Source organism: Perca fluviatilis, chromosome 14, assembly GCF_010015445.1.
Source record: "Perca fluviatilis chromosome 14, GENO_Pfluv_1.0, whole genome shotgun sequence".
Taxonomy (NCBI): Eukaryota; Metazoa; Chordata; class Actinopteri; order Perciformes; family Percidae; genus Perca; species Perca fluviatilis.
In genome coordinates, this window is record NC_053125.1 from 7145721 (window position 1) to 7173182 (window position 27462).

At 41.6% G+C, this 27462-nt stretch overlaps 1 protein-coding gene across 8 annotated transcripts in view; it reads right to left on the reverse strand.

Annotated features, from left to right (window-relative positions):
- nrxn2b (neurexin 2b) overlaps positions 1–27462 on the reverse strand; it is a 669808-nt gene that overhangs the window by 420450 nt on the left and 221896 nt on the right. For 5 of the 8 annotated variants that reach the window (XM_039821636.1, XM_039821633.1, XM_039821635.1 and 2 more), the window contains 2 exons: positions 19456–19757; positions 3246–3269 (listed from right to left, as the gene is read on the reverse strand). In XM_039821636.1, the coding sequence (XP_039677570.1) occupies positions 3246–3269; positions 19456–19757 (326 nt within the window). The remainder of the gene's footprint in view (positions 1–3245; positions 3270–19455; positions 19758–27462) is intronic. The other 3 variants (XM_039821634.1, XM_039821632.1, XM_039821630.1) reach the window with 1 other exon arrangement.

The following is a 27462-nucleotide window of genomic DNA, read 5'->3' on the forward strand; positions in this document are numbered from 1 at the left end:
TTTGTTGGCACTACATTTGATCTTTTGCAGGGAGAAACAACGGGTGATATTTCAGAGTTAATATAATGTATTACATTATACAGTTGAAGGCTAACACAAGTGACGTATCATGATAGATCACACACACATAGATCACACACACTGCCCCCCCCCCTCCTTCCTCTCAGGTCAAATCCAGACCAGCAGGAAGGAAGGATGTTCAAGATAAAAAAGGTGGTGGCGGTGGACTTCGGTAGGTGTCTGGCAGCTTGTCAACGTGTATTAAGCCGGGAGTAGTTTATTGTAGGAGGAGAATCTGTCTTTCAACAATAATTATGGAATATGTAGTTAGAACTATGCTACATATCTCGGTTAGTAAATGGAGGGAGGGTTGGGAGGCTTGGGGCGAGTGCTGTTTTGGCAACAGTTGTCAAGGGGATGGGGGAGAGAAAGGTGTGTGGGAGGGGGGAGGGGGGGAGGGGGGGGGATTTTAGTTGTGTGCCGAAAAGAGTTAAAAGGGTTGGAGGGTGAACAAAATCGGTTAGTACTTTTGTAAGTAAGGGAAAGTCAGACACAAAAATGGTTGTTAGTACAGTTACAACAAAGGTTTGATTCGAACAGTAGATTAGTAACACCGTTTTTGTAAATTTAGTCAAAGTGATAAGAAGGTGAGGATTCTTTAAAAGTCCTCTGAAATTTGATTGCTCAAACCAGGTCCAAAATTGGACTGAATGAGTTATTTCATGTGCGAGGGTTTGTTTTGGTTAAGAGGAAACAAAATGAATCCATCCAAGCTAACAGGGTGACACACAAGCCATGCACTTAAACGGGAAGATGACAGGAACAATGAGGATGGGGGGGGGGGGCAGAATTCCATCAGACACAACACAAACAGACAAACTATTAAATAAATAAACAAATACACCATCTGGCAAGATGCAGCAAAATGGGAAAGTAGTAGGGGGAGTAAATGTAATTGCAGGGCACCACGACACCAGACAAATGGGGAAAGGAAGAGAGCTTTCAATGTTGAGGTTGAGACGAAAATGCAACAGAAAAAAAAAAAAAAAAGACACATCTAGACACGTGTACAACAGACTGACACGTGCTGGGCTAGAGCAGCACTTACACACTGTGAGTATGCTGATGGGAAGATGGTCTAGCCGAAACATGCAAACAGGGTGCAGGGATACAACCACTGGATACTGTCAGTTTTGGGGTGGAAGTGGGAAAGGATGGGACCATTGTCAGCAATCACAGATGAAATCAACGGAAATGAGAGGGTTTTTTAAAGAATGGGGAAAACTGAGAGGGGAGAGAGGACCTCCTTGTATTGGTGAATAGAGCAATCAGTATTCCAACGGTGGGACATCATTACTATCCCTGTCCTCCGCGCTATTGGACACAGACACATCTGCTCTCCAGACATGATTGCAGTCCTCATTATGCCTCCACTACAATTTCACCACGGAATTTTCGGGAAGTGAGCTTAAAATTGCTTCATCACTTTTGTCAAATTTGAGCCAAAACTGAGTGAGTCACTACTGGATACAGTGGCTCATAACAGTTTTCTTGCTATGATGGATTGGGCCGATTCATTCCTTGGGGCATCAATCCTCTATTCACCCAGAAAATGAAAGTCTGTCTCCCCTCTTTTCTCTTTTCCCTTTTTTTGTTTTGTTTCAGCAAGATAAGATGTGAGGTCATTATTCATTTTAGTAAGTTGATTTTGAAGTTAAACTTATAGAAATAAAAAATATAAATAAAAAGATAAAATATCAAATAAATAAAAACAGCAAGAGGGTGTGGCTAACATGTTTCATGGCCGTATTGATTATATTAGGACAATTGATATATGTATGTATATATGTTAGCCATGATATATACATATACATATATACTCAATGCAATCTGTATATAAAAAAACACAAAAAAATTAAAAATATAAAAGATTAGTTAGGGGGTTTCACGTCTCTTCATGCAAGGAGTGAGGCCAGTAAAGTATAAGCAATATAAGTTAGTGTTAGTGTTAATGAGGGATCGATCGCACACAGTTCAGATTTTCCCAGGCAGATTCCTTTATGGTCTGCATCAATGGCCAGACAGCTGCTGTTATTGATTCAAAAGTCCAGTGAAAGCAAGTAAGACTGATAACACCTACTAAAATAAGGTCAAAGTCAGAGAGTCTTCAGTTTAGGAGCATAAATATCGGAGCCTCATTTTGGCAAACTCCCCCCACAGTTTGCAGCTTAATAAAAGGTGCAATTTGCCATTTTATTTTTCAATTATGAGCTTTCGTCAGTACTCTTGGGCTGATTTTCTGCACCGGGGGTCAGGGGACTAATGCCACAAGCGCTTTATTAAGTGTGTACATGTGTGCGGAAGAGCCAGAGTGTGTTCGGATGCGGGTCTGGGAACAGCCCCATCTCGATCATAAATCAGCCTTGGGGCCACTAATGGGATCAAACCCTCATTTGAGGTCTACTTTACAGTGAGGGCTCTGGCCACTAAATCAAGAGGTGTAAATACTCTTCACGACTCCATAAACCACAGGATGGAAAGCCAGGATCACCGGTCGCTCCGTAACAGGCTGAACAGGTCCAACTGAGGATACATAGGACGATTCTCTCATTGGTGCAATTTCTCTCAAGTTGGGTAAATTAATGAACAAACAGCTTTTTTTTTGCATTTGATTTTACTTCCTCTCACTGGAGTTGCTCCAATCGGCTATTTGTGTGCTTGAGAAGTCTGCTGTGTACGCTCACTTCATAGGGTTCTTCTAAGAAAAGAAATCAGGAGGAAACAGGGATTAACCAAAAAAAAAAAAGTAAAGGTAACTTTTAATACTTTTCTAGAAAATATCTTGCATTATGATTCTTTATTTCTTCATACGGATTGTGTTCGAAGTAAAAGAAAAATAACAAATAATAAGGGGCAGAAAATAAACAGCAAAACAAATAAAATCTTAAAGTCTAAAATTGATGTTATTTCTAGATCTTTTTGGGCAGACCTCTTTGGATAAACACGCCAATTCTTTTTTAGGAAGGGGGGGGTGGGGAACTGGATGGCAATAAAAAGCAATAACATATATATAGAGAGGGCTAAAAGAAAAACAGAGAGGTGGAGTTTTTCAGCTACCTTGGAATTGATGGCGGATTGTACTTTCAGTAAAGCAAACAGAATAGAAAGAGGTAACGGGAAACCCAGGGCAAACCAAAGTATAAGACAATTAGAATGATATCTACCATATAATGCAGTTTGTTTACCATAGCGTGTCCAATGCCTGCGTGCTTCAGGAGAAAACAGGGGGAGGAGAAAGAAAAAAAAAATAATGACAAACCTTAAACTCAAGAAAACACACCTCAACCCCAAAAAAGTGGCAGCGAAAAAAAGAGAAAAAAAAAAATTTAAAAAAAAAATCGCCTTTTGTGAAAAGCACCTTTTCCTTTCTATAACTGAAAAATAACCTAATATTGAAATAGAAATGTAAAAGAAAATATATTTCCTATTGTTTGTATAGTAAGACATCCAAATAAAGAAATAAAGAAAGCAACTGTATAACTAGCTTGTTTTAAAAGGGTCATCTACAAAAGAAAATAAAACTAAAGGAATAAAAGGATAACAATACATTTGTTAGTATGTAAGTCGCAAGTTAAGTAGAGAAAACAACAGATGGTTCACATTCCGTGAGTGACACAGTGTTAGTCGTTGAAATCATAAAAGGTAAGGGAAAAGAAAAGTCACCAATGAAAAGAATCAAATTGGAAGAATTCTGAAGCTTGTTGTTAGTAAGAGAGACAAGAGTTAGCAAATCAACTTCCACAGGGGGGATTTGGGTAGTTTTGATGGGGATGCTTGTTTTTAGCGGGGAAAGGGGATGAGGGAGAAGTACATCAGTGTAAATATTCACTCCGAGGGGTAATCTGGTCAGCGGGCTTGGCTGGCGATACTGGGCAAGGCCAATCATGTCTTGATGACTTGAACGTGCGCTAATCTCTTAGCAAAATGTCGCCAAGTAGTCATAAGGGGCTAATGTGATATATGCAAGAGAAAACCAAAAATGTATTATTGCATTGTAAAAATGGACAATTGTGTTAAAAAAAACTACATGTTCAGTGATGTGAAATCATCGGGGGCATTTAGGGAAACAGAAATCGTTTAGCATACTTTCACTGAGCATGAGAGAAAAGCATAGAGAAGGGACGAGAGAAAGACAGAGGGATTTCATTGAGAGTACTGGTATCTGCAGCTTCCTGAAAGAGAGAGAAATGTCCATTTAGTCATTCAAGCCATATCCACAATAAAGATCATTAATGCTTGTGGTCCCTGGGGAGAGAAAAGCATGCAAACTACAACATGAAATGGAAATATATGGATCAAAAAGCAAGGAACCGTGTGGCAAATTGTATTCTTATAGCCTGTGCATTGTCTTTCCAACGCCATGTCACTGCTATGGCAGGACAGCTGATGGAAAAGGTGACAGTTCTGAGAATATGACCAAACTTCACTTTGCTGTAGTATGTGTAGTCTGTTGCTAGTCCAAGCTAGGTTCAGTTGCTAGCTTTGCACATAAGGTAGCCCAGCAGTCTATTATTTACAACTGATGAATCGGATTCTGATTTTCTGAGTTTCTGTGATGCTCATGGTCATTTAATATGCTTTTAACAAGTAACACGCTGTGAATCACAGCTGATCCGACAGGTGGTCTCAGTCACCAGTGGGGAGCGCCACTGCTAAATTTGTTGAATCTGTTGAATTGCTTAGAGACAATAGTGATTAAGTATAGAGATTCAGTATCGAGGCTGGTTAGCTCTGACTACCATTTCTACATGGCTATCCAGGCTACTGAGTGGTGGTGTTAAGTCAGCCCAGAACCCCTGTCTGTATCAGCAGCGAGAGGGTAAATAATCTATCACTGAGATCTGCCCTGAGTTTCCCCTCAGGGAAGATTGGACATCTAGAGGACATCTTACATCTCGATCCCAAAGTTGAAATTGTCAGCTGCTGTGGGTGACCATATGTGACACTGGGATTTGGGCAAAAAGGGTGAATCTATTCACCAATCAATCTATTCAATTTGTGACTTAGGCTTCTAACACAGATCACATATTGCATCCAGTTATAATCTTGCCCAGTGCTGTTTTAATACAACAATTCACAACAAAGATCCAAGTCAGGTAGTTGAGATGTATACATACATACAAATTCAAACGGCCACCACAATGTTTCATGTCCAAGTTTGTCCCTGTAGTATGTACAGTAGGTACAGTAATGTGGGTGTTTGTGTGTGGGAGGGAATATACCATGTGTTTGTGCCATCTGTGTGGGAGCTAACTGTAAGTGGCAACCATAAACATAACAAAAAGCCCTCCCCATGGGGCTAACTGGCCATTTGGAAGCTGCATACACGCCCACTCTTTAAACCGGGGTCAGGGTAAAGTGCTGTCACCAGATACCCACTTTGTCTAATGACTCCTCTTAATCCATTAATTAGGTGAATAAGATTCAATTGTGGATAGAAATTTGTATGTACACAGTGTTGAGTTAAGAAAAACAACAGCTGACACAGTGAAGAGCGCGGATCTGATAGATATGAAGCTCTAATGACAGAGAACTTGACGCTGGTTCATTAAGTTAGACAAATGCCCTCACAAAAGGTGACAATGATTGTGAGCTTTTCTACACTCGAGAAAAAAAAAAGATAGTCTGTGTTACAGCAGGGGGAAAGAAATTAGATATTATTAGGTGCAGAATTTTGAAGTTTAGTTTTAGATCCCTTACAGGCATTTGACATCTGGGTTTTGAACTTCTCGCTCTATTAGATCTTTGACACAACAGCCCTGCAAAGGTTGTGAAAAATGTCTCCTTCAAAAATTGCTGATAATCTTGGAAATTACACAATAAAGTGATGGCAGCATGTAGAAAGATGGGTGGTGGAAATGAAAGGAAGAGATTGCATATGGAGTTCTGTACCCATGGGGTCTGCAGAATCTTGTAAGAGTGAACTGTTCTGTGAGTAAGTTGTACATGCATATGCAGGTTTGCTGGCCTATGCACAAGAAGTTTCTTGATTAAGAGTAGTGGGTAGTTGAATATAATAACTATTTATTGTATGTTCATCCGCACCATAGTTACCCAACCATTCCATTAAAGAGACTCTACATAGGGGGTTAAAGTGCTCATATTATGCTTTTGCCGCTTTTCCCTTTCCTTTATTGTGTTATATATAGGGTTGGGTATCGTTTGGGTTTTTCCCGATACAAAGATGGAACAGAAGTGAGATGCCTCACTCTGTAGCTAAAACAGAGAGCTCAACACACAGGGTGAAAAGAGGAGCTGCAGCAATGTGCAGTACAACAAAAAATATGTTTTTTATTTTTTTAAATAAACCATGTAAACCTATTCTGGTACAACCTCTAAATACAATTATGAACCTGGAAATGAGCATAATATGAGCACTTTAAACCTGGGTCAGACGCAGAAAGTGCTAAATGAACAAATTTCCACACTAGAATGACATGTCGCAAACTAAGCCATTGAAAGTAATGTGTCATCTAGAGTCATATCTATTATACAAAGTCAGACTTTTTACTGCTTGAGGACTATAAATACTGCTGAACTGCTGCTTTATTGTCAAGATTAACTGTGCAGAAAATTTAAGTTTTGTTCTATTTTTGCAATCAAACAGTAAACAGAACGGACTAGAGGAAACACAACAACTCAAGAGTACCAAACGATACATCTGACTAGGGATTTTGGAGATAAACAACTCTCGTGCATAAAGGAGAGCAGGGATGCAAAAGTACCAAAAATAGACAAACTAGTAATTTCACTCGTCTTACAGAAAATTTCCTTTCTCGTGTACCGTACTTGTTTCAACTTTGCCTCAAACCCAGCATGCCTGGAGCCCCTGCTGTGGCAGCACATCGCCCTCTCTGTAATTGACCCATGTGGGAAAACGAAGGCTGTGAATGCTGATGTTTGCTGATGGAGGATGACGCTCCCAGTCATGTAAACAACCACAGGCCCAGGCATACAACTGTGTGTTGCATCTGTCTCACAGGGATCCCTGGGGTAAGAAATCTTTATGTATTAAATACTAGGCGATGGGGTAGCAAAAACATGGGGGGATGAGCTAGTGCTAATGCTGCTCACATTGTTTTCCACTATCAGTGTTTCGTAGCTGCACATTTCGCAGAGAGATGGAACAGTCGACATGACTCCTTTAACCTGTGCCGAAGACCTGCGGGATGCCAGCCACAGTTGGCACAGATGTTTGGTGGTGTTTTGGTTTAGTTGCTGATCTCTTACACACTTGTCACGGTGGACGTTGCTGCGGCCACCAGCCAATAAGCTGAATAAATATTTAATGACAAATGGATAGTGCAGTCGAGCCAAGTTTCCCAGTCCAGAAAGATTTATCATTGTAATGTAGTACGGTCTGAAACTGATGACCGTTCTCCTATTAATGTGGGCCTTTGAAAATAAGTGATGAAACTCATATTGTGGTATAGTATTATAGGTTGGAGAATGGGTGCTATTTGTCATCAAGCGGAAACTTCACAGTCTGAATTAATTATTAGAGACACATGAAATTACCTGTGCGAGTACAAGCGATAATGTGTGTTGGTTGTATACTGTACGTTTGAGCATCCATATTCTACACATCTATGTGCCTTGCTGGGTATTTATGCTTTGCGTGGTGTACTAGGCGTTCCATCTGCAACACTCTGTGAGTGACCCTGTCATATGGAGGGGAACTGGGCTTCGATTCAGAATAGCTCTTTCAGGTACATTTGGTTTCGCGTTCATTCCAATCAGCCGCCATTCACTCTACTTCGCTTCTCTCCAAATCTGGCTCCAAGTAATGGAAACTGGCAGACAGACTTCAGGTGCAAATATAAATGTCACAGCAATTACAGCACAGAGAAGTCTGCAAACAAACAGTGTGTGTGTGTTGGTGGGGGGGGGAGTGTGTGCATGGAAATTGCAGTAGAACATATTGTGCATTGTGATGCAGATGGTCTCAATTCTCTCTCCTTTTCTGCTGTGCCTCCTCTATTTTTCCATCTCTGACTCCCTGCTTGTCCCTTCTTTCTCTTTACATTCCATCAGGATGAGTTCAATGGCAACCCACAAGTACAACTGTTGATGCTATTTCATGTTACAGTATTGATTAGTAATACACGACGCTACAGTGAATTAATTTGCTATTGCATTGGCTAACTGCTTTTTAATGATGTACCTTGAATTCTTGAGTGGATTTCATTGCACTTTGGCCGTAGAAATCACCAATGTGACATTGCATTGGACTACTTTGTGGATGCACTTAGCCTGGCTTAGCTCAATGCTCACATGTCTACTAGGCACTGTGATTGAGGAATTCATAAGACATTGGGAAACAAAGCTGAACAGCCTATTTATATCAGCGCTGTTAAGTGTATAGTTAACTTTCATTCTGATCTCTTGATAATAAAATTGGATCCAGGTGTGAACACATAGCTAAATGTAAATATGCATGTTTTAGTGATTAGCTCCAGCTAGCTCTTCTTATTTGTTTATAGCTTGTATGTACTTGTGAACACACCTGATGAAAAGAAATTTTACAGCCAGGCTAAAGAGTACAAAGGACAAGACTCTTCCAATTTAGCTAAGGATGCCTAGAATTGTGGTCTGTTGCCTCCTGTAATCTCTTTTACCTGTTCCTGTCTCACTAGCACGTTATTACCTGTTTGAATGTGCTAATGGCGCAGAGATTTGTTATCTGAATATAGTTCTACGAGACAGAGGGATGAATAAACATGAAAGTGCTGGAGCAGGTAGCGGCAAATGATGCTGATGAGTGAGTGAGTGTGGGAATACAGGCGGTATATGCTAATGCGGTGGAAATGTGATGCAAATTAGTTTGTTTTTTTCTCCCCCTCAAATGCACAGAACCTCTCAGTGTTGGTATCAAATGACCAGGCTGAAGGGTTTGTAGTTTTGGGCAATGTACAGGCCCAAGCTGTGCTTGAGGGGCTGACCTCTGATCAGTATGGGGAAAGCACAGGAAAAGAATAATAAAGCCCATCCACACGATGCCTCCTCTCGGCTGGAGCACATCAGGATTACTTAAAATGTCACTCGCGGTAAACTGAGAAAGGATTACAGGGGTGTTAGCATGTCATTATGTACATCAAACATATCTACTACCTCTGCCTGCGTTCAATAGCAATTCCTATAGCAACCATACAAGTGCGTTGCGTTTGCGTGTTTGCAAAGCTGAGCGCTGTTAATGCCATTTTTTATTTGGCCACAACAGGTTAAATCTGTCATTATGCTGAACGCATTACGCTGACATTATTGAGACGCTAACATGTGAATAGTTGGAGCTAATCCACAAGGTGTATGTGTGGTGTGGCCACAACATGTAAGCCCAGAATTGCAGAGTAAAATATCTGGCTTAATGAGTTAATTTGTTATTTCCGCTTAGTAGTTTAACCCAATTTTTTTGCTTGGATCTTTTTTTTTTCTTCTTCTTGTCCCTGGGTACACAGCCGGTCAGGCATGAGGGCTAATAATGCTACCTAGTAAATCTGGACTTTTCAGACTTGTATCAATGACATTTAGACGTTTAACTTGAGGAATTGAAAAGGGTTAATGCAACTACTGGAGTACTGCAGCCAGGGACGCTTCACTACCCAACAGCATAGCAGACACTGTTGCTTAGTGACAAGTTGCTGGAAAGAATGGACGAGAGAGACAAAATGAGAGAGAAAGGGGAGGGGAAGAGGAGCGGGGGAGGAATTGATTGGTTCTCTCTTAGGAATTCTGGCTGCCTCTTGGAGGAACGTTGGATGAGAGGGGAGGGAGAGGATGGATGGACTGACAAAGGAGGAAGTGTGTGTGTGTGTGTGTGTGTGTGTGTGTGTGTGTGTGTGTGTGTGTGTGTGTGTGTGTGTGTGTGTGTGTGTGTGGGGGGGGGGGTAATTGCAGGATCATGCCTTACAGAAATGGATGACAAATCTAGGCGAGTGACAGAGGAGAAGACAGAAAAAACAACAAAGAGGTGGGGAGCGTCTAGGCATCTTGTTTTGATTGAAGGGGGAGGGTTGACTCATTCTGAATGTGATTGTTTCCTCAACATGACCTGCCACTTAAAACATGATTCTTACATGTGGTGATGTCTTAGTAACAGGGATTACAAGATATCAGTGGCTGAATGATGAATGAAGGATTTAATATAAGACAGTACATTTGGAATTCAAAAGGAATAACACTTTTAGAAGATCAGACCGCATGTGGAAGATCTTACAGCACTAATAAATGACAATGAGTCTCCCTGATTCATTTCGCAGTCATGGCACAAGTGAGCTGTGGCAGCGTTTCATTATCAAATCACACTATTTTTTTGGCTGGAAAGTCTCTTTTTTATCAAAGGTTTTCCATCCCGCTACTTCTTGGTCTGTTTCTATATATATATATTTATATATATATATATATATAACAACCAATATAGTAGTTGAGAGGGTGTATGCAGGCGCAGCATGAGAACAGTGCCGTGTGTTGAATATGAATGCATTCAGTTAGCCAGCAGCAATTTCTATCATGTATGGAAGACATGCATGGAGCATAGAAGACATTTAGAATTTGATGGGGCGTGTTTGTGCGTTGGTGCCCAACTGAATCACTATGTCTGCATTATTGGAATTCATCTTATGTTGTCTTGCTGCCTTTAAAGTTTGTGTGTGGTAAGTTCTAGTCTCTATTATTGACTATGATCAACATTTAATCTATTTATATATTTCTTCTCTTGGAAAATGGTGTGTTAATCTTTAGAGGTATGCAAAATTAACATTTTAGTTCATATATGCATTTCTCTATAAATTTTTAAGGCTGTGTAGAAAGAAATCCACTTTCTCAAAAACCCCAATACCTCAGTAGTTCATAGCGGTCACTTCCTATGCGTAACGAACGATTATAATTCTCAACATGGCCTTTGCTGAACTCGATCCTGATGCAGATCAAAGCTCCTTCAACTAAACTCTGGGCCAGAGGCCGAACCTCAGGGCTGTGCATTTAGCACTAATAGAGCATGAACAAGTCTGTTTGATCCATTCAATAAACCAATAACTGCATCCACGGATCAATTATATGGAAAAGAGATGTGACTGGGTGGGGGGACTTAAAGAACATCAAGGGAGACAAAAAAAAGAGGGACCGCCAAATACAAGAGAAGGGCAGATGATACTGTAGAAGAGAGTAAAAAGGGAGGAAAGGGTGACCGTGACACAAAAGGAGAAATGTGATAGCAAAAAAAAAGGGAGCTATTGAGTTGTCTATCTAAATGCTTGCTAAGCTACTGGCCCAGTTCTGTGACACAGTGTATGTTGAATATTCTGGTTGTAAAGTCACATTTGGGAAATAAAAGAAAGCTGTTCTTTTTTTTCTTTTCTTAGAAGGGAACCAACTGCTGTCTTTCTTCCAGTGCTCCCCCGATCCTCCCACTGCTCTATTCCTTCAGCTGCACTGCGCTTCATTTCCCACTCTCTATTGGGCACACACTCATCCTCTCGCTCTCTCTTCTTCTCATGAACAGACAAAAATACAGACATACAAGCGCACACTTCCTTCCCCTGCCAGTGTGTGTCTCATGTTTCCCCTGACTGCCTGCGGTGTCCTGTGGGACACAAGTGCCTGTTAAGTGTGCAGAAGGGCCGTTGTTGTGTGAGGCCGTTCGGATTGTTCCAGTGATCGTCTACATGGGAAGTTAGCTAACCCTAACCCTCCAAGAATACATTAGGATAAGTTCCTGTTTTCCTATCTTTCCAGTAAATCAGATGCTTGGTATCCATCATTTGTCCCGCCATTGCAATGCTATTATATCAACAAACCGTTAACAATTTCATAGAGGTCGCACAAATACCATCACAAAAGCTACACTAGTCGACAACAGAGCAGCAGGGTGAAATATCACCCTGTTTTGCATTGCAGGTGGTTATTTCCCGTTTTACTACATTATGGAGTAGTCATTCATGTCTGCTGAGAACAGATTTTCACCAATTAATGTCACTCTGCTCCCAACAGCATTGTCTACTTGCATGTATACACGATGACTGGAATTTTACAATGGCTTCACCATTTACCATGTCTAAAGAAACATTCTTGCTTACTGCTTTTGTATCCTCATAACAGATCTGCATCAACAGGATTTAATCATGCAACTAATCATACTACGTGGTCTTGATATGGGCCAGGCTGGAGGAATATTAAAAACAGCAGTAACTCCTCATCATAACTAAGTCGTAAATTAGGTTGCAGACCATGTCGCAGACACAGGACAGTTGCTTTGCTGTATTCGGTACTGCTCTGTTTGCTGGTTGAACCTTTTAAGGCTATTTAAATCCCAAATATGTGCCAGGAGAGAAAGCTGAAAATAAATCTGCTGCTGACTGCGGTCACGTCTTTCATTCAATGACCCCGTCTCATTCTCACTTCTGATATAATAACCTGAATATAATGTTTAAAGGCAATACATTAACCACCAGACATTTATCAAGAGTCAGACCATCAGCCTCTACCTGCTCTGCACTTTCTCCGCTACTACTCTGCAACACACACACACACACACACACACACACACACACACACACACACACACACACACACACACACACACACACATTGATTGACTTTGAGTTACAGCAATGTCAGTAATGGGTAGGAATATAATAGCACAGGCGCCAGTGGTTTTAGTTGCTGTCCGAGGAATTGTGGCCGGTTTTTACAGTTGTCGAAGTCAAGAGTTACCCATGCAAAGGAATACAGCAGTGTGAGGATGAGTTCATGTATCTGCAGCCCTCCCGGAAAAAATGTGGCATTTAAAAAAAGGTCAGAAAATAAATACTCACAGAGCACAGGGTACAGTAGAGAATGAGCCCTTTTTATTTAAACTATGCATTGTGCATGAAGGGCTTTAACTGCTAGATTTATGCTGACTAGAGTGCCATTGCACACTTAATATCTGACCTATTTTCACAATGATTTCTATTTTGGTGCAGTGTACAGTATGGAGTATATCTATCATTTCCCAAGACACTCGGACAGGAGGGTTTCCATCTTTTTCTTTGCCCTTCTTCTTTCTGCAGTGTGCTGGTCACCATGAATACAAGAAGTCCATGATGGTAGATTGTCATGTCAGGCAGAGCAGAGGGAGGGAGGGAGGGAGGGAGGAGGGGAGGGGAGGGAGGGATCCCTGCTTATGCTAACCGATATGTGCATTGGATGGGGTAGAACGGGCGGGGATGGCTGTGCTTTGTGGGTAGAGCCATGCAGTGATGAGAGGTCGAGGCAAGTGTCCTTGCCTGTCTGTCAACTGTATTTACAGGGATTAGCCCAACTCAAACACACACCACTTTCCACACACACACCCGCAGTACTGCCAGATGCCACCAAGGGGAGCTCTGAATCTGTGATCCATTTGCTTGGCATGGAGCATTTCTCCCCACGCCTCCCCCTTCTCTCCTCTCTCTTGGCAGAGAGTCCCTATCACCTCACCTAATTCTGTCTGCTTCATTTTATCCGGCACAAAGCTGACAAATTCAAAGGTTTTGTGGAGAAAGACGGAACATATACACATACACGTACAGAGGGGGAAAGGAAAAGACTGGCTTGTGAGCGCTCATAGGCTTTACTTATTTTGGAGCCTACTGATGCAGCGCTAGATATGCATGACGTTGCAAGACCCATTAAGAGCAACAGACAGAGATTGGATGAGACTTTGGAGAACACTGGGACTGTACGATAACCTGAGCTGGAATCCTACACTTGTCTTGTAGACTGCAGGCTATTTTAAATCAACATATAATGTCAGCTCCAAGGGGAAGAGTAGTGGAAAACAACACTGGCGTGTTTTTGTGGGTTGGCTGTTTACATTAGCAGTTGTATTTAAAGCCACATTGTGTAAGAATTTCTCCCATCTAGCGGTGAAATTGTATATGACAACCAAATTAATATTACTTTCTAACCCCCTCCCATTCCGAGCGCATTGTAACTCCTACGGTGGCCGTATTATTCCAAGAAGTACGACTTCGTCCGTGAGAGTTCCTTCCAGTGTAATAATAGTTTGATGTTATTTTGGTACCATTTCATTGCTAACATCAGCTATCAGGTTCCCAAACATATGCAAGCTAATGTTGGTAAAGTATCAGTGCTAACGTTATTCTGTATATTGCACGACATTAATAGTGTAAGGCAATGTTTACAGCGTAGGAGAGAAGCAACGGAGGTTTGTGTTTTTAATATATTTCTCTGAGCAGTATGAACAATGTCAATGAAACCGAAATTAGCTCTTAGTATCTCCATCGTTTACACGCAGCTGTTCTAGCTGTAGCTAGTCTGTGTTACAACTGCACATGACGCGAGTTGTCGGCCAGGGAAATCACGACACATATGATTACGTTTATGTATGTTACAAGGTAGACAATCCTTTTTCATCACTGACGCGAGGAAAAGTATCCTAGACGACGTTCTAGCGTTATGCACAACCATGCTATAGTTAGCCAAGCAACTATAAAACTTTGAATTTACACAAATTGGCAGAATTATCTTTTGAGAAGAAAGCAGGCAACTTTGGCGTCACTTTTAAAATTTGTGCTCCTTATGAGCTCTTTCCATCTTGGAAAAGCCACTCCAATATTAACTTTGGTCTTGTTGCCTGTCGCGTTGTCGCTTTAATTCTCTTTTTAACTTCCTTGGCGACTCCTTTAACCTCTCCCCCTCCCTGGCATTCGTCACGGTGCCACTGAGTGTTAAAGCACGAAAGGCGGAGGTATGTCCCTCTTTGGCTAACGTATTTTAAATTTGAGTGACTCGCTCCTATGTATTCTGAATGGAAGATTCTATGCTAACGAGAATACTTTGATTAGTTGTTGGAAGTAATTACACATGAATGAGCACATATTTGTGAAAGAACAGAGTGGTTTTTGCTAAGAATCAACTCAAAACATTACACAATGGAGCTTTAAAAATGAGATGATGTAATTAACAATATTTAGAGCTTCTAAACTACACTAAACGTGGTAGGTGGGACAAGAAGTACATGGTGATGGTTTGACCATATGCATGGCCACACATCATCTGAAAAAAGATGCCATTTAATACAAAAGGGTGGGAAAAGGACATGTTTGCATGCTTTGAGTGTCTAGACAAAAAATATTGATAGATTGTGGGTGAAGTAAGCATGTGGTGTGCATTCATCCTTTAATTCATTCAATATTTCCTCATCTGTTGAGTGATGTGAATATATTTAGAAATTATACTGTACACAGGGTGTGGACAAAATAGTAAGCAAAATACATTGTAATTCAAATTAGCAGCCCTGCATTCAGTCTTGGCTCCGTTTATATTGGTCCGTTTTTGTCAAACTACCTTGTAATTGTAAATTAAACTCTGGCCATATATTAAAGGCATAGTTTGTAACATTTTTGTACTGCAGAGCATTACATTGTGAGGTGTTCCTGTTACCTTGTCCTATATCAAGACTAATGGAATTGTACTTCAGTTTAATAATGATTTACCTCTGTTATGAAGCACAACTCGCACCGTGCCTTGCTGCTGTTATGGACACTATGTGCAGCTGTAGAGAACATCCTGTTAAAGAACAAATCACATTTTTTTTCTTCTTTTCCTTTTTTTTAGATTATCATTAATATTTGACCTATATTTAGAAATCCTCAGTACTATATACATTTGTAATATTTTTATTCATGATTTTTTTTTTCTGTGCACCAGCCAATGATCAAAGTGATCAGTGTTATCTAATCTTGAGTGCTATGGATTATTATTGTTCTGATCTGTAGCATAGGTCTCAATTGGTGCCACTAAATAATAGCTAACAAGCACGTTTGTGTTCCTTTTTTTATCCAACTAAGCTCGTTCATTTTAATTCAGGTATATTGTAAAAATATATTTCGGTGTATTATTTAATATTTCTATTGTCATTTTTCTTGATTCTTGCAATACTTGCTTTTGTCTTCATTTAGATTTTCTCTTACTATGTGTATGTTATGTTGCCAATACAAAAAAAGCAAATCCCTTGTATGTAACAACAATACACCAGATTCTGATTCTATCAATTCATTAATATATAAAACCTGAAAAAGACTAATAGTCATGTATTTTATGGACTAAGTAAAAAAAAAAAAAAAAAGATCCTCATAGATGTGAGGATGTTTTCCTACAGCGTTCCTCTGACATGCGTGTGGCTATGTAGATACATGTGTGCTCTACGAGACCTGGAAGCATGCAAGTGCTCATTGATCATCGTATCAGAGTATCAGGCTGGGAGTAAACACGGGGGTCAGAGGTGGTCAATGAAATTGATACCTCTGTCCTTGTCTCTCAGTGGGGGGATTGTCCGGTGTAAACCTAGAGAGCTCTTTAACACTTAGGCTGCCTGTTATGTCAATTACAATGATCCACTGGGGATTCCAGCGGTTATGTGAGGTAAGGGAGATCGCCTGGACACCACTGTGTGGGTGGTTAGTTCTGGGTCAAGGGATGGACTGAGTACAGGCCTTCAATATCTGTTTTTGTGTCAATATCAAGTAGAAAGTGAGATTAGCCTAACACTACTAGATGCCACTGCTCGTTTCAAGTAAGCAACACTTGTTTACATGTAACGGTCATTCTGAATCAAGTGATTTAAGTTGGAATGGAGGGTTAGATTACTTCAGACTTCTCCCCACCTGTTTTAAAGTTTAAATTCTAGTTAAGTTATATACTTCAACAAGCCACTTTATAGCCACTACTGTGCAAAACTATATTTAATCATATTGCATATGTATCATCAATGTGTGTCTGACGTGGTGCTCTGCAGCACAGGTGCCCCTCAGGGTACGGTGCTATCCCCATTCCTTTTCACCCTCTACACCTCGGACTTCACTCACAACTCCACCCACTGCTACATCCAGAAGTTCTCAGATGACACAGCCGTTGTTGGATGTGTTTCTGAGGGAAACGATCTGGAATACAAGACGGTTATCAGGGACTTTGTCAGCTGGTGTGAGCTCAACCAGCTTCAGCTTAACACCAGCAAGACGAAGGAGATGATCGTCAACTTTAGGAGGAAAACATCCCACTTCACACCAGTGAGCATTCAGGGATCGAACATTGAGGTAGTGAAGAGCTACAAATTCCTGGGTGTTCACCTAAACAATAATCTGAACTGGACGGATAACACCCATGCTCTTTACAAGAAGGGCCAGAGTCGCCTCCATCTCCTGAGGAGACTCAGGTCCTTTGGAGTGTGCAGGACTCTCCTCAGGACTTTTTATGACTCTGTGGTGGCCTCTGCCATCCATTATGCTGTGGTCTGCTGGAAAGGAGGCAGCTCGGACAGAGACAGGAGCAGACTCAATAGACTGATCAGGAGAGCGAGCTCTGTCCTGGACTGTCCTCTGGACTCCATAGAGGTGGTGGGGGAGAGAAGGATGTTAGCCAAACTGACATCCATCATGGACAACACCTCTCACCCCCTACATGACACTGTTGGGTCCCTGAGCAGCTTTTTTCAATCTAATTTCACGTCAATTACTTACTTACATTACAGTATTTTTTTTGCACTATGGCCACCTCACTTTACTTAAATACTTTTTATATAATGCCACTTTACATTCATTCAGTGTTTTTTTTTTTTTTTTTGCTCATTGTCTGTTGTTTGCCTGTTTGTTCGGTTGTTTGTTGGTTTGTTTTTATTGTGGAAAAACTGCTGCTGTAATAAGTGAATTTCCCCATTGTGGGATAAATAAAGTATTATCTAATCTAATCTATCATTTAGTAAAGATAGTACAATCATTACTCCAAATTGATAAAAATGGCGAGACATTTTGTTGTAAATGACCGTACAGATAGACAGACCGCACATAGATGGGTAGACGGACAGGCAGACAGGCAGAAACTAGTGTCTAAGGTTAGTATGTGTGTGCGTGGATGTGTTTCTTACTTTCCTAATGGTCATTATGGTGCAGTTAGTGGTAGGTGGGTTGGCTCATGCTGTAAATCTTTAAAAACCGTGTTGGCTTCCCAAACTCATTAAGCTAGTCTCACTCTGCTGATCACACATAGCTCTACAGCATAACATATTTGATCCCCACTATGTATGTGTGTGGGCGTATGTGTGTGTGTGTGTGTGTGTGTGTGTGTGTGTGTGTCTGAGATGCCGCATCTGAGAACCTGTGTGTGTCAGTGAGTGCGTGATTGTTTGCCCTTATCCTACAGCAAGTACAGCATGTGCTAATTAAAACACCAGCTCCACAAGTCTTGGACTATTTCCATGTCTAAGTAACCCCACTGAAATATATAATAGTATTATTGCAATATGACAGAAATTGCTGGTTTGGTTGGCATGGACATTTCTCCCTGTAATTTAACAGCACTTAGTTCACATTAGGAATCACTTTGCTCCCAGGTTTTCCTTTTTCAGTGTCTCAAAGTGCAACGGTTTGATACTACTGACCCTTTCAGGGGATGTGTTTGCAGGCACACACAAAGAAGGTGATGCACCATCTTTGTGTTAATGCATTCACATCAAGCTTCTTTTGCATTTGGCCCGGTGCATACAATGCCCATTATTAGGTCTGACAAGCCATTCATTACAATTACCCAAGTGAAATTGATTGTATCCCAGTGCTGGCTACTGCAACTGCCAATTGATGGCCTGGTGCATCCAGATAGTCAAGTATTCAGAGGGTGTCCTGTGTGTACATGCACTTAGGGCTTTGCTGTGCATGTGTGTGTATGGAAAAAAAAAAAAAGTAGATTGAAACAATGGACTAGTTGATTCACACAGAGACATTCAGGTTGCTGGGGCTCTTTTGTTTTCCATTAGCTACGATTAAAGGTTTGTAACGATATGTTGGGTAATTTGTTCAGAAAGGGTTTAAGAGCATTGTCACCTTTGATAAATTAGGGTGCATTCCATTTGTGTAGCCGAGTACATTATGTGCATACATACTGGGTAGAGCACTTTCTTCACTTGCTTGTTAATAACAACAAAACAATGTACGTGGTAACACCTTAAATGTGCATAGTTGTCTTTGATCACATTATGATGTATATTTAATTATATTTCACTATGATAAGGGATTCAAGTCTAATTTTCACTTTGATTGTGTTGTATTTTCACATTTTGCCTTTGAATATGATGGTGAGATGGATCTTTGGTCATTTTAGAGATAAATATGAGGACAAAAAAACGTGAAGTACCAGCCTTCTGTTCAACGTCAACCTAGAAAAAGGAGAAACTTTTATTAAGGTGGGTAGCAAGAAACAGGAGAGGAGACAAGGAAGATGGCACGAACCCTCCCTGTTTGCTCCGTGTGCAGAGAGAAAAGATGGAAAGATGGAGAGTCAAATAAAGCAGCAGAGATAGGGTGGGTGGCAGACAGAGGCACCACTCCGGCTGCGGTGGCCCTGGATTACACGGGCAGTGTTTACCTGGCGCAGGTTGCGGGTGACGCGCACGTCATGCCAGGCGTTGTCGTTGAACTTGCCGTTGACGGGCTCCACCAGGGCCTCAAATGCCCCCGAGCCCAGGTTGATGACCAGCCAAACCGCGCCGCTCTTCAGGGAAAGGTTCACGTAGTCTGCCGACTTGCCGGTGTGCAGCATGAGGCCGTTGCGTTGCAGCGTGCGGAAGGAAAGCGTGATCTCGTCGGTGCTGCTCTGGATGGGCGTCAGCGACAGGTCGTAGCAGAAGAACTCGTTGCCCTTGAAGGTGGCTACCGACTCTTCCTTGCCTGGAGGGGGGAAAAAAGAAGGGAGAGACAAAGGTAAGTTAAAGAGAGAATTCATGAATGCAGGATTGCACAAATTGTTTGTCCTAAAGTATGCACGGAGGGGAACTTTAAAGCTAGATTCTAGCTATTAAAAGCCATAAACGATTGTTTCTGAGCAGATTAACTCCAAACTAAACACTGTTATTGCTCACAGGTCTCTCTTAACCAGCACTGAGAACCCATTTCATTACTTATTTTTTTGCAAAAATCCCATGGGTAAAATCTTTTGAGATGAAACTGATTAGCTGTGGTTACGACATGGACTGTTGCTGTGGCTCTCATGCTCGCAAGACATGTTTTCATCGTGGAAACGTCACAGGGCCAAAAGAGCATTTGTTTTAGTTTAAAAATAAATTAACAACACATTGTAGCCGCAACACATGAAACACTTTCAATGTAGGGTGATAGTTTAACAGCAGTATGAGAGGAAACAGCAGAGATAATAACAGGAGCATGAATGCCCAAACAGAGAGGGACCAAAAGGTGTTGACAACTTTGCTATATTTGCTATGTCTGTCACTCCGTCAGCAGCACGTGACCTCCTCCCACTGCAGTGCGCTTCGTTCACACACTACCAGTCAAAACAGCCAGTTTGTATAATGGACACATGTCAGAGACTAGCCTCACAGCAGCAGGGGAGATGCAGTGTGCATCTGTCAGGAACTGAACCAACACCTGCAGCTGTCAGAACAGCGAGGATCGCTGCAACAAAATGTACAACAGTGACACCTCAATCACACGAGTCAAAGTGTGGACAGTGAGGGCAGTGAGCGGGAGATTAGCTTTTATCTTGTTCACCGTATCATTTACCCATGAATCCATTTCACATACAGTCTATTTTATTTAGTCTTTGTAGTGTTTTATGCTGATTCTTTGGAACATATCCTGCTCTGCTCCCCCAGTCATATTACTGTTCCTACTTATTTCCCTGCAGGATCAATGGAGTTTTATCTCAATTTAGATATAACAATAAAAAAGACTGAATACCACAATCCAAAATATGTGACACAAATAAGCAGCTTCTTCTCCAATAACTCTCCCACTCAGCGGTTAAACAAATCAACTAGTTTCCCAACATGAACTGTGATCTGAAGTGACACTCCACTTCCTGTGTTCATTTGCCCCTCCTCACCTCTGTTTCCCCCCGGGGGTAAGGGGGAAGGGCAGATTGAACAATCAGCCTCAGGTAATGAGGTTTACGGCTGACACAGGATAGAGAGGGGGCAAACTCAAACCGCCAAGAGGCCCCTGGATGGGTGGAACATCAAATCTAGTTTATCCTGAAGTTCCATTACAGCAGGATCGCTTCAAGACCTCGGTGCATTTCCCTTGGGTAGGGAAGCTGGGGCTGGCCACAGGGGTGGTCCGTTGGCAGAAAGATTGAAAGCCAAATTTCATGAGCGAGCGGGTTCGCCACAGAAGCAATCTCAGGTGAGAGGAGAGAAGAGTGGAGATGGATAATAGTGTGTCCATGTCATAGCTGTGCACTACGTGTTGAGATATGACCACTGACAGTTCAACGTGTCATAGCCTACATGGAGCAAAGTTGATTACACTAGTTAAAGGGATACTTCACCGATTAGCACTGAGCTTTGTATCAGTAGAAACCCGGTAGTATTTTCGAATGACCGTGCTTCCCTCCCTCATGTCCCCCTGAGACGAGAGAGGTCTGTTTTCTGTGTCTGGAAAAAAGCCTCTGATGACGCAAACATTTTTCATTAGCGTATCTTTGGCATTCCGAGGCATGGCTACACTTCCCGCTTCGTGTTTCAACCCGCCCCTAGGGGGTAGGACCTCACTCCCAGAATTTCAAAATAGTGTCAGCCATCTTGAAGCTAAGCTAACAGCCTATGGCTTTGTGAAGAAAGAGGAGTAATTCATTCATACTTTAGTAGTCTAACCACGATGGCGGAAGGTAGTTTTGAAGATGATATGGCCGAAGGGGATTTGGTGCGCGAATCTGATGCTCGTGGCTACCTGTACGAGCCGCAATACAGCGAGGAACAGTTGCAGATGATGAAGGAACAAGAGGCGGACGGAGCAGCTGCTGCAGTAGAATGTAAAATGTTTGTCTGCCAAAGACAGACAAAGTGTACCACCGGGATACATTGGTACAGATCAGAAAATATGCAGGAAACTTTATTACAGACGGAATACTCGACACACTACGCGAGCTTCGCCTGCTAGCAGACCGCTAGCCGGGGAAGGGGACATTGAAAGCGGTGTGCGAGAAAGCGGAAACGCGGAACGAGGGCAGGAGTTCGAGCTAGGTGGAAGGCTAATGCTAGCCAGCCACCTGTCCCATCCATCCTGTTTGCAAATGTCCGCTCATTTGACTACAGACTGGACTACATCCATCTTCAACGAAACTCCCAACGCGAGGTCAGAGACTTCTGTGTTTTTGTTCGTGGAAACATGGCTGAACAACTCCGCTATCCAGCTACTAGGCCTGCTAGCCTTCCGAGCAGATAGAGATGCTGCTCTGTAGGGTAAGACTCGTGGAGGTGGACTGTGCATAGGCTATATGTTAACACGGACTGGTGCAGAAATGTGGTGCTTGTATCCAAGTACTGCTCACCGCTGGTGGAGTTTGTGACTGTTAAATGCCGACTATTCTACATTCCACGCAAATTCACGTCTGTGTTTATACTCTGTGTTTACATCACACCAAGCGCTAATGCTACCAATGCGTTAGCTGAACTTTACGGAGCTATTAGTGAGCTCCAAGGCGCACATCCGGATGGACTATTTATTGTTGCTGGTGGTTTCAACCACGCAAATCTCAAGAAAGTTCTTATATTCTACATTCACCTCACGGTGAATAGTAATTGCACTTTATGTATAGTCTATGATGTGTGTGCACTAAATGTAGCCTGTCTCGTTATGTCGTTTTTATATAATGTTTTTATAAAATGTTGTTTTTATATATTTTAAATGTGTAACGAATACGGTTTCATTTCACTATATACAGTGTATATGGTTGAAATGACAATAAAACCCACTTGACTGCACTCTGTAACCGGTAGGCGTGGCTTGGGAGTTGCCTCGCAGGGAAGCGAAGCAAGTGCATTCTGGGAGTTGTTGTCTTTAATCCACAAGAGCCAAAAACACATTTTCTGGCTTTTCTCGGTCTAGAAGGCACCAATTTCTAAAATAATTTCACATTTCTACTACATAAATGACCCAATTTAAATACATATTTGTCTTTCCGGGGGTGAAATATCCCTTTAATTAACACCAAGTTAAAAAGTGAGATTTACATTTTTTTCTTGATTATAAAGCAGGTTGAGGTGCTATAGAAATACTGTGAAAGTATCAAAAAGCTCAATCCACAGAGAAAGGCGCCCAGCCCATATTCAGAAACTGTGCCTTTAAACGAGCCGTCAGGACTTCTGTGCGGATATATATATATATATATATATATATATATATATATATATATATATATATATATATATATATATATATATATATACATATACACATATATATATACACACACACACACACACACACAGTACAGGCCAAAAGTTTGGACACACCTTCTCATTCAATGGGTTTTCTTTATTTTCATGACTATTTACATTGTAGATTCTCACTGAAGGCATCAAAACTATGAATGAACACATATGGAATTATGTACTTAAATAACTGAAAACATGTCTTATATTTTAGATTTCTCAAAGTAGCCACCCTTTGCTTTTTTGATAGCGCTGCAAACCCTTGGTGTTCTCTCAATGAGCTTCATGAGGTAGTCACCTGAAATGGTTTTCACTTCACAGGTGTGCCTTGTCAGAGTTAATTAGTGGAATTTTTTCCCTTATTAATGGGGTTGGGACCATCAGTTGTGTTGTGCAGAAGTCAGGTTGATACACAGCCGACAGCCCTATTGGACAACTGTTAGAATTCATATTATGGCAAGAACCAATCAGCTAAGTAAAGAGAAACGAGTGGCCATCATTACTTTAACAAATGAAGGTCAGTCAGTCCGGAAAATTGCGAAAACTTTGAATGTGTCCCCAAGTGCAGTCGCAAAAACCATCAAGTGCTACAACGAAACTGGCTCAAATGAGGACCGCCCCAGGAAAGGAAGACCAAGAGTCACCTCTGCTGCTGAGGATAAGTTCATCCGAGTCACCAGCCTCAGAAATCGCAAGTTAACTGCAGCTCAGATTAGAGACCAGATGAATGCCACACAGAGTTCTAGCAGCAGACACATCTCTAGAACAACTTTTAAGAGGAGACTGTGCGAATCAGGCCTTCATGGTCACTGCTAAGGAGAGGCAACAAGCAGAAGAGATTTGTTTGTGCAAAGAAACACAAGGAATGGACATTAGACCAGTGGAAATCTGTGCTTTGGTCTGATGAGTCCAAATTTGAGATCTTTGGTTCCAACCGCCGTGTCTTTGTGCGATGCAGAAAAGGTGAACGGATGGATTCTACATGCCTGGTTCCCACCGTGAAGCATGGAGGAGGAGGTGTGATGGTGTGGGGGTGTTTTGCTGGTGACACTGTTGGGGATTTATTCAAAATTGAAGGCATACTGAACCAGCATGGCTACCACAGCATCCTGCAGCGACATGCCATCCCATCCGGTTTGCGTTTAGTTGGACCATCATTTATTTTTCAACAGGACAATGACCCCAAACACACCTCCAGGCTGTGTAAGGGCTATTTGACCAAGAAGGAGAGTGATGGAGTGCTGCGCCAGATGACCTGGCCTCCACAGTCACCGGACCTGAACCCAATCAAGATGGTTTGGGGTGAGCTGGACCGCAGAGTGAAGGCAAAAGGGCCAACAAGTGCTAAGCATCTCTGGGAACTCCTTCAAGACTGTTGGAAAACCATTTCAGGTGACTACCTCTTGAAGCTCATCAAGGGAATGCCAATAGTGTGCAAAGCAGTAATCAGAGCAAAGGGTGGCTACTTTGAAGAAACTAGAATATAAGACATGTTTTCAGTTATTTCACACTTTTTTGTTAAAGCGCCCATATTATGCTCATTTTCAGGTTCATGACTGTATTTTAAGGTTGTACCAGAATAGGTTTACATGGTTTAATTTTCAAAAAACACCATATTGTTGTTGTACTGCACAGCTCTCTCTCACTGCTGTAGTTCCTCTTTTCACCTGGTTTCTGTTTTAGCTACAGAGTGAGACCTCTTTTCATCTTCTTCTTCTGTACTATCTTTGATTGCACTCGCACATGCTCAGTAGCTCAGATGTAGAGCATGTCAGCTAGCTAACTCTAGAGACAGTAAAAGAGAGCCTGTTTCTCCAACTTTGGTCAGTTACAAGGCAGGATTAGCTGGGAGACTTCTAAATGAGGGCGCACATGTAAGTAGTTCTTTTGTAGATTATGGTGAACTTGTGTGTGTTGTAGCAGTGCTTTGCTATTGAGAACGACGTAGCATGCTAGCGTTAGCATTAGCGTTAGCATGCTAATGCTAACGGTTAGCATGCTAACAAGCTAACGGTTGTGGTTAGCCAGCTCATTTGAGGCCGATTTTGAACAGCTCACTAGGAGACTGAAGGCAGACACATTCAGAAACTGTATCTCACTCAAAACAGCATGGATGGATTTTTTTCAAAGTTTGTATGTGTGTGGAAGCACCAGAGACACAAAAGAACACCCCAAATCCCAGAAAAAGTGATTTTTTCATAATATGGGCACTTTAAGTACATAATTCCACATGTGTTAATTCATAGTTTTGATCCCTTCAGTGAGAATCTACAATGTAAATAGTCATGAAAATAAAGGAAACACATTGAATGAGAAGGTGTGTCCAAACTTTTGGCCTGTACTATATATATATATATATATATATATATATAGAAAGAGTGGCGTTACAGTCATTCCCCAGCTGCAATGGCAGTGCAGAGATTCCTCCGAGAGTGCAGATTGGAAGACCCAGAAACACTGACCAATCAGAGCAGATTGGCCTAAAGAGACAGGCGCTAAAACGGAGTGTTTTAGACAGGTATATTCAGACAGACAGTATGAAAAAATAATGTGTTTTTTAAACATTAAATCAAGTAAATATGTTATAAATAAATACAAATATGAACCTGAAAATGAGCATAATATGGGACCTTCAAAGAACTGCATAAAGGTCATATGAAAAAAAAAAGCTATAGTGAGAGACAGAAAGAGTGCTGTGTTAAGTGACGTTCTAACTGCTATATGTCTGGAACATTAATAGAGCTCACTCTGAGACAAACACAGCCACGTAATATGGGGGCATGCACTCATATAAAAGACAGCATTGTATGTGTCAGGGGGGAAAAAAACGAGGAAGTGAGGGACGAATGACATTCAGACAAAGACAGCTACTTAAAAGAGCATTTTGGCTGAAATCTAGAGCAATCTCAACTGAAGTGTGAATTGTCATAAAAAAAGGCATCAAAGGAGGAAGAGAAAGAGATGAAGGGGGAGGGGGGAATGACATGGAGGGGAAAAAAGCAAATCCCCCAAGAGCAGCCTCCTGGCGGTGCCTGCGTTGCTGATGTAGGAAGAACAAAAGCGTAGCAAATGGACCACAGCAACCATTTTCAATTATGTATTAAGTTGGACCCCCTCCCAAAGTATGGGCTGTTTAACGGTAAGCAACAAACAGCTTCTGATTGCTACCATGAGCTCAGTGAGATGGAGCGCAATGCAATAGAGAGAGACACGAGCTGCAAACCAAAAACTTTCTTTTGTTTACGTCTGTTTAATGAATAGAAGACTGAGAGGAGGAGATAAAGCTGCAGAAAGAGTCAGGGAGTGACAGGAGAGGACGAGGAGGAGGGGTTCACTGTTGCACCCGTCAGTCTGGTCACGATGCCAACAAAACAATGCTCCCTCGATAAATGAACACAGTCATATCATTAGAGTCAGGGGTACAGAAAAAGAATAGTAATACATCGTTGGGTTATTCCAGAATTGACGCAGATCCATTTCATATTACGAGTTAGTAATTCCCTGTATCTCCTGTGTGCTCCAGGAAGAGGATCACTTCAGCCTCGGCTTTCAATACACATAAACTAATATGAGGAACGACTCTTTTCTATCCTTCTCTGAGAACACTTCAGCTCCGTTGAATATACGCTTGTCGCTACACATTTCGTTTCTCCTCTTATAGCTAGTGTACATCTCTATCTCCTCCTCTCGCTCCCATGGTAGCACTCTTGTGATTGCACGCATACACACATGCACAAACACGCACACGCACGCACACAGACTGTGTATCTTTTCACTCAGATCAAATCTCCTTCCATAAAGCCCAAGAGCCGACACTGTAGCCGGAGGTAAGACAAGACACACAAGCACACAGCAGAGACTTAGAGTGCTGTCAAGGTCTCAATTAACCTCACATAAGGCCCTGACTACATCACAGAAATGACTCATTTGAAATGTAGCCAGCCGTAATAGCATCTTTATTATAAATTAAATGCTGAGTTCCTCCGGTAGTTGGTTTTGTTGCGTTTGGTGGACAGACCTTTAGTACTGGGTATTTTTTATTTTTGTTCTTGTTCAATTTGTGTTGATCTGTTCTGTGCACCATCTGCTATTACCTGTCACACGTTGCGGAATTTGTTTTCTATGTCTGAATAATAAAAAAAAAGTGAATGAGCACGCGCCTTCATGATTTGCTGAAACAACAATATTTCAACTGTGTTGCCTGA